General features: G+C 35.0%; 3 protein-coding genes across 3 annotated transcripts in view; 1 reads left to right on the top strand and 2 right to left on the bottom strand.

Moving 5' to 3' along the window:
• The window catches only part of LOC111463324 (polyadenylate-binding protein 3-like), a 3,862-nt gene extending 2,499 nt beyond the window's left edge, over positions 1-1,363 (bottom strand). Inside the window, exons 1-3 of the mRNA XM_023107206.1 lie at positions 1,211-1,363; positions 996-1,098; positions 821-891 (exon numbers count right to left, since the gene is read on the bottom strand). Coding sequence (XP_022962974.1) covers positions 821-891; positions 996-1,098; positions 1,211-1,303 — 267 coding nt within the window. The 5' untranslated portion in view covers positions 1,304-1,363. The remainder of the gene's footprint in view (positions 1-820; positions 892-995; positions 1,099-1,210) is intronic.
• Positions 1,364-3,440: 2,077 nt separating this feature from the next.
• LOC111463323 (ras-related protein Rab11A-like) lies at positions 3,441-5,448 on the top strand. The gene is made up of 2 exons (XM_023107205.1): positions 3,441-3,819; positions 4,817-5,448. Exons 1-2 carry the CDS (start codon positions 3,587-3,589, stop codon positions 5,265-5,267), a joined length of 684 nt encoding a protein of 227 aa, XP_022962973.1. The 5' UTR covers positions 3,441-3,586; the 3' UTR covers positions 5,268-5,448.
• A 293-nt stretch (positions 5,449-5,741) lies between these two features.
• LOC111463320 (tRNA (cytosine(34)-C(5))-methyltransferase-like) overlaps positions 5,742-7,726 on the bottom strand; it is a 7,355-nt gene continuing 5,370 nt past the window's right edge. The window contains exons 13-15 of the mRNA XM_023107202.1: positions 6,835-7,496; positions 6,283-6,517; positions 5,742-6,197 (exon numbers count right to left, since the gene is read on the bottom strand). Of these exons, the coding sequence (XP_022962970.1) occupies positions 6,046-6,197; positions 6,283-6,517; positions 6,835-7,496 (1,049 nt within the window). The 3' untranslated portion in view covers positions 5,742-6,045. The remainder of the gene's footprint in view (positions 6,198-6,282; positions 6,518-6,834; positions 7,497-7,726) is intronic.

Raw genomic sequence — 7,726 nt, 5'->3', positions numbered from 1 at the left:
TTTTTTTTTTTTTTTTTTTTTTTTTTTTTTGCAAACATTTTTTTCTTCTTTTTTGTACTTTTTTCCTTCAATTTGTTTCGCACATACATAAGATTTTCTTTCCTTTACCGCTTGAATACAATAATAATGACACGATAAGTAATTTTTCCTAACAGAAATACATTGCAATCATCCCAGCGCAAATACTGAGAACTTGGTGTAAAATGAATGACCCTGCCATCATAGTGAGACAAATAAGTTAAACATCTACTCTGACATTGTGAAGATGCACACCTACAACATAACAAAGACATAAAGAAGCAAGACAAATACAGGGCAAGATTTCTAGTAAAATGGTTAAATCAATGGTTCTCTTTAAGCTAGAACTAAATGCAGAAAAAATCCCGATGACATGCACAAGAGAGACCAAAATAGCATACCTACAATGTTTCGCTAATAAGCCTTAAATAATACGCGCTTTTGCAGTATCTTTGACTTAAGTTCAGGTAGAACTCCCCAATACCAATAGAAAGAAAAGGAAACTTTAAATCACTTCACCAAACCCTAGATAGATTTACTTTTGAGATACACAGCAAAGTTGTGCAGGAATAAATTGCACATACATATAACTAATCTTCGCCTAGGATATGCTCATCTACAGAAATTAACTACAAAATTAGCTAGTAGTGGAGGCTGCATTTGTCAGGTTGCAAAACAAATATCATCAAGATCATAGTGCTTGTGAAATAGCGTTTGATCAACTAAAAACTGCAGTATATGAAGAATAATGTAAAAAGAAATAACAAGAAAAGAAGTACAAAAACTATAGTTCTAATCTCACGTTGCCAACAAACACGGATCGCGAATCTGTCTCCTCCTTGCTTTCTTGACTTACAACCGCACCGGCAGGATCTGTAGTGAGATATTTTAATCAGCAAGACTGACGATGCTACAGCAGCTTCATACAAAATTTAAAGACTCGTATAGTCTTGAAGTAATTCGAGAAGGAGTTAAACCTTGAACAGCGCCCATTTCCTTTTCTACCTTGGCCTGCATCTCGCGAAGAGCAGCTGCTTCCTCCTCCATCTCCTTCAGTCGCTTCTTCATCTCGTCTAGCTCCTGCAGTAACCACAGAACACAATAAATTCAGATACCACAGAAATCAACCTTTTACAACACAACTGTTTTGATCGGTGATCTACGTGGTTGTGAGAGAGGGAGTAGAGGGAACCTTGATGGCGTCGTCATCGGCGGCAGTCATGTCAACATCACCCTCTTCGACCGGGATCTCTCCACCGTAAACCTCGTGCTCCTCTTCATCCATCTCCGTCCTTCCTCGTGTAGTGTACCTATCACAGCCTTCGCCTGAACAGGTGGAATGAGTTATATAAGATATAGGGTAATCAACCAATCCAACCGTAGATCAGGTGAGCAGTTTCGGACAAGCATATGTTTAGTTCACAAGCGCCTGTCAAGCCAAGTCCAACCCAAGTCACCAGCCCAATTCTTTATGATTAACAGTTTTTTTTTGTACAATTTAAGTTACCCAGCGCCAAGACAAGTCCAACGCAAGTCAGAGGCTCCAGCCCAATTACTTTGGCTTGGTTGATCCGATTGGGCGCTCTATGTTACCGATTTGGTTGGATGGTACCGGGTTTAGCTACCTACATGTCAATAACCGAATTCGCTATCAAGGATATATATATATATATTTTTTTTTTTTTTTTCAAAATGTTTCATTTTCCTAGTATCTGAATTCATTACCTAAAAATGAACAAGGATTTTTTTATAAATAAAAATATTAGAAGGGTAACTATTGTTCAGATAAGATGATTTATTTGAAATTAAAATTGAATTTATATTTTAAACACAATGGATTAAGTTGGATTAAGTTGTCTATAAAGTTTTGATGATTTATTTTTATTTTTAGATAAAGAAAAAATATTTATTAGAGTAGGAATATACATGGTCCGAGTGGTCAGGTTGGGACATTTTTAAAGGTATAAACAAATTTATATTTTAAACAAACACAATCCGTTGTTGAGACATTTTTAAAGGTATAAACAAATTTATATTTTAAACAAACACAATCCGTTGTAAATTTTTATGATTTATTTTTATTTTTAGATAAAGAAAAGTATTTATTAGATTAGGAATGTACATGGTTCGAGTGGGTCAGATTGGGACATTTTTAAAGGTATAAACAAAAATAAAAAATATATAAAAATAATTTAATTAAAATAAAGATGTACGAGTATAAAAATATTTTAATTAAAATAACTATTTAAGCTAAGAGTAAGTTTTTATGATTTTTTTTTTTTTTTTTTCTTTGCATAAAGAAAAATATGTATTGTCAGTCAAACTAAGGTGTACATCTGGATTGGGTCCTGAGAAAATTTTTAAAAATATTGTATATAACAAAAATAAAAAATATTTTAATTAAAATAAGTGTTAACAACTTTTTAACTCTGTAGAATTTTATGATTTATTTTTGTTTTAATAAGAAAAATATTTATTGTTAATCGGAATAAGAGTGTACCTGGGTCGTATTTTAACTAAAATAACTAACCTCTTAAATTACAAAGTTTTTATGATTTATTTTTTGGAGTTGGGTCCGTTTATATTTTAAACCAATACTTATTACTATAAAGTTTTTAGAATTTATTTTTTTAGATTAAGTTTATAAAGTTGGTAGGATTTATTTTTTAGATAAAGAAAAAATATTTACTTTCCTCGTCCAAATAAGGGTGTACATCGTCCGAATATTGTATATAACACAAAAAAAAAATTTATAAAAATATTTTAATTAAAATAAGTTAACCACTCTATAAAGTTTTTATGATTTATTTTTTTTTATAAAAAAAATAATTACCGAAGTAAAGGTATACAAATATTTTAATTAAAATAATGGAGTTAATTATAAAATTTGTATGTTTGGTTTGTTAGGCAATTAAAAATATTTATTTTTTTAAGTTTATAAATGGGCCTCAATACACTTAGTCAAACTCATTATTATGAAATTCTTATTCCTAATATATTTTATATATTTTTATTTGAAATTTTTATTCCTAATATATTTTATATATTTTTATTTGCCTCCATTAATATATTTTATATATTTTTATTTGACTCTATTTAAAAGATTTTGCTCACGAACCCAAAATTAAATCGATTCGATTTAGTTCCCGTTCAGAAAAATTCACTCAATCCTATCTAAAATGTTTATCCAACTCAACTCGGGTTGATCCGAGTTGTCGGGTGTAATGTACACCACTGCTTCCAGTGGATTTATAGGAGACTCAGCTCGAATGTGGGTTTAAAGGAGACTCAACCGAAAATTTTCGCTAGCCGACGGCATCTCTGTTTTTTAATATCAGATAGCTCGAATTACATGCATACAAACTCACTTTACTTTTTTCCTGTTTTCAGTCCAATTTATGAATCAGGTCCCACACAGTAATTGCTGAGATGGGCTTTGAGTTCTGCCTTAGCTTTCACATAACTCTGCTGCTACTACTAGGTTCTTACTTTTTTTTATTGCTGGATCCATTTCGAGCTTCTTCTTCTGTTTTACACACGAGGATTCTGTGAGCTGAGAGCTGGGAAAATGGCGAGCGGCGGCGGATATGGGGATGCGAATCAGAAGATTGATTATGTGTTCAAAGTGGTGTTGATCGGGGACTCTGCGGTGGGTAAATCTCAGATTCTGGCGAGGTTTGCCCGGAACGAGTTCAGCTTGGATTCGAAGGCTACAATCGGTGTGGAGTTCCAGACTAGAACGCTAGTTATTCAGCATAAGAGTGTTAAAGCTCAGATCTGGGATACTGCGGGCCAGGAAAGGTACTTTTTCCTCCATTTTTGTTTTCATTTACTCTTGTTGGGTTGGATTTTCTGAAGAATGATGGTGCCCTTTCTGCTTTTGGATTTCGTCTGTTTAGTTAAAGGCAGATTTTGTGCATGGAATCAGATTTTAGTTGTTTGGTTAAATGTTCATCATTCTGAATTGTGTGTATTTGAAAGGGAATGTGATGACATCGAGGATTAGCATAAGAGAATGTAATTGAGCAACATCTTTCATGTAACAACCCCTAACCAAACTAACATGGGATCTCCCAATCTACTCTCTCCTAAGGGCCAACGCACTCATTAGCACTTCATTCGATGCTTGGCTCTGAAAGGGAAAGATCATAGAGGGCAATATCTTGGGATTGAGCTATTACAAATGGTATCAGAGCCAAACACCAAATGATGTGCGAGCGAGGACGTTGGGCCTCCAATAGAGGTGGATTGTCGGTTAAAAAGGGGAACGAAACATTCTTTATAAAAGTGTGTAAACCTGTTCTTAGACGCGTTTTAAAATCTTGAGGGAATGTTCGGAAGGAAAAGTCTAAAGAGGATAATATCTGCTAGGAGTAGGATTAGGCGGTTACAAATAGTATAAGAACCAAGCACTGAATGGCGGTGCCGGGGGGAGATTGTGAGATCCCACGTTGGTTGGGGGTGTTACATTTGGGGCTATTACATTTTTTGGCTACTCTTATTCAGTCTTTTGATTCTACCTGCAGGCTTTGTGGAAGCTTAACTATTATGTGTTAATGATATTATTGTCCATGAGCATAAGCTCTCATAGATTTGGTTTGAGCTGTCTCCATTAATAATCCCACTTTTATCCAACATTACGGATCTGAGCTTTTGAAGTTTCTTTTTGATATTTGGTGTGTGGGGTTGGTAACGTTGATTTCTTAGTTATTTATTGCACGGTTGCTTCTTATAAGAATATCTGAGTATGCCATAGAACAGCTACATACATATCTTAACACATGGAGTATTTGAACAGATACAGAGCAGTTACAAGTGCATATTACCGAGGAGCTCTTGGGGCAATGCTTGCGTACGATATTACCAAACGCCAGAGCTTTGATCACATACCTCGTTGGCTTGAGGAGTTGCGGAGCCATGCTGACAAGAACATAGTCATCATCTTAATAGGAAACAAAAGTGATCTTGAAGACCAGCGTGCAGTCTCCACCGACGACGCCAAGGAATTCGCCGAGAAAGAAGGTTTGTTTTTCTTGGAGACCTCGGCTCTTGAATCCACCAATGTGGAGAGTGCCTTCATGACTATCTTAACTGAGATCTTCAACATCATGAACAAAAAGAACCTTGCTGCTGGTGAGAATCAAGGCAATGGCAACTCTGCATCCCTTGCCGGTGGTAAGAAGGTCATTATTCCGGGCCCGGCGCAAGAAATCCCGGCGAAAAGCAAGATGTGTTGTACTTCAACATGATTTGTTTGGAAGTAGGCTGCAATCGGGGGATCTAGGTGGGTTTTTTTTTTTACTGGTGTGATGGTTTTCTGCGGTCATTTGTATATTTGATTGTATGCTTTAGTTTATATATTTACTTGAAGGACGGCAAATGAGGCTCTCATATATTTGATTTAATTAGTTTTCTTGGTTTCTTGTTCAAGAGAATTATTAATGTTGTATTTTTTGGATTAAATATCCAATATTATACGTATAAATAGAATCATGAAATGGTTTATCGTATATTTACGCATTTCGAGGTTTCAATCAATGAATAAAAAGGTTTAAATTTTCTTCTACGTAAATACGTAAAAAAACATACAACCTTTGATTGATATTTATGTAGAGTTGCTAATAAACTAATTTTTCGAATATTTATTTCATAACCATCGAATCATAAATCCTGCTTTAAAAATAAATCAAACCAATGTTTCACTCCATTTCATAGTAGAATAGTGCAATGAAGGCTAATAGCCCAACACAGATACATCAATATATCCTTTAAAAATAGAATAAAGAACCTGATATAAAAACCTGCACGCTACATTCTCCTTTGATATCAATCCTCAAAGATATAAGATTAGTTTGAAGAAATCAAAACATGCCGTCGCTATAAATATTGGATAGACTGGAAGCAATGGTAAGGCTCAACTTTTCTAGATTGTATAGTTCTATTGAAGTTAAGCTAATACCATGTTACTATCGTCTACCATGATTTAGATTAATAAGCTTCAACATCAAATAACTTGACTTTCCTGCACTACAAATCATTTCCAAGCCGATTGGAAAGCCTTCCAAGTAGTTCTTGGCAATCAGTGGCCGTGACCATAACGCTCAGACTGGCTCTCCCTTTCCAGCACCCAATGGCTATAGTCGACTCGTCAACTTTGATAACGTCGGAAGAGGTGTTACCTTTGAAAAGAGAAGGATGTGCTTGGTAAGAACAAGGATGCGTGAACCAAAGGAAAATAATCTACACAGCATGGACGCTACATACCTGTACCCAGAACTATCACACAGCAACCTAGCATTAAGTTTGATGCCTTTTCACCAAAAGCAGCATCCACAAAATCTGCATATTTGATACTTTTATATTGTAATAGATGCTTGAAATCCACTGGAGACATAGTTAGGATTTGCTTGGTGATGTACGGAAGTAACACAGGCAATCCCTCTGACGATATACGGAATGCACAGGGTGCAGAGCTACCTTCTCTTGATGATTGCCTCTCCTATATTCATCGCAATTACATGAGATATGGCAGATCATCAAATTATTTTAAACAAGCAAATTAAAAAAAAAAAAAAAGAATATATCATTTTGCCACTTAAAGGCCGATCCTAAGATGAGCACAACATAATCAAATGAGCTCTAGCAAGTAAAAACAAAACATATATCAAGTTAAACAAGTTTATTTTGAAAATGGTTCTGCTATTCAGTAAGCCTCGGTGAAAGAAAATTGATTAGCTGACGGTGTGTTCTATCAGTTCGAAGACAGTAATGATTCCAAAATATAATGAAAAGTGAACGGTTGCAAGGGATACTTACAAACATCTTCAGACCAATGGATGTTATCTTAAGTTGCTGCCCGGCTGAAAAATTCAGCTCAAGAACGTCCTTGACAGAGTTAGAAATGTAATAGATTCTTTTCACATGGTTAGTGTCACTATTTCGAGTAACAAGGTGGCCAATCAATGGGAAAGACTCATTAATACCATAAAATGTCTTTATGCAATCAATGACGGTTTCATCTTTGAATAATACAACAGGGTCAACACCCCTCCACTTGCCCTGAATCTGCAACTTTCTCTTCCCATTGCACTTCTTAGGATCCATTTCACCGTCACCAGGCTGCTTAGATTCCTCTGAGTTATTTTTTATAGCAGTAATTTCCAATTTATTTTCAGTCGTTTCATTTTCAACTACCTCCATGTCAGCTTCTGAGAACTGCTTATCCATCCCATCTGTACTGTCCAAACCATCTGCGTCTTTATTATCCTGAACTGGAAGTTTGCAAGGTGGATTATTGTTTGCAGAATTGGAGTCCCTTTGATTATTGGGATCAATCTCAACTTCTGAGGAGCTTTCGCCCATCCCATCTGTTGCATTAAGGTCCACACTATCTGCATCTGTAATAGTCTGTTGAAGCTTGCCATGAGACTGGTCATTTGCAGACTTCGTATTCTGATCACTTGTTTTTTCAGTAGCAGCTGAAGCAGCCCCATCAGAAAAAAGAAGGGGAAAAGACAAGATTTGCATGCATAAAAATAGAGTTAAAATTTAATAAAATAATTATCACATGTAATTAAGTATGAATAAAAAGTAAATTGCATATAGTCAAGTAAAAAAAAAAAAACAAGATTTGCATGCAGAAGTTATTAACTATATAACGACATTAAATAATGCATGTCAAACCTTAAAAAAAAAAAAAAAAAAAAAA

This window comes from Cucurbita moschata, unplaced genomic scaffold (genome assembly GCF_002738365.1).
Source record: "Cucurbita moschata cultivar Rifu unplaced genomic scaffold, Cmos_1.0 Cmo_Scf00028, whole genome shotgun sequence".
NCBI lineage: Eukaryota > Viridiplantae > Streptophyta > Magnoliopsida > Cucurbitales > Cucurbitaceae > Cucurbita > Cucurbita moschata.
The sequence above is the reverse complement of the archived record's forward strand: the minus strand, read 5'-3'. Positions and strand labels throughout refer to the sequence as shown.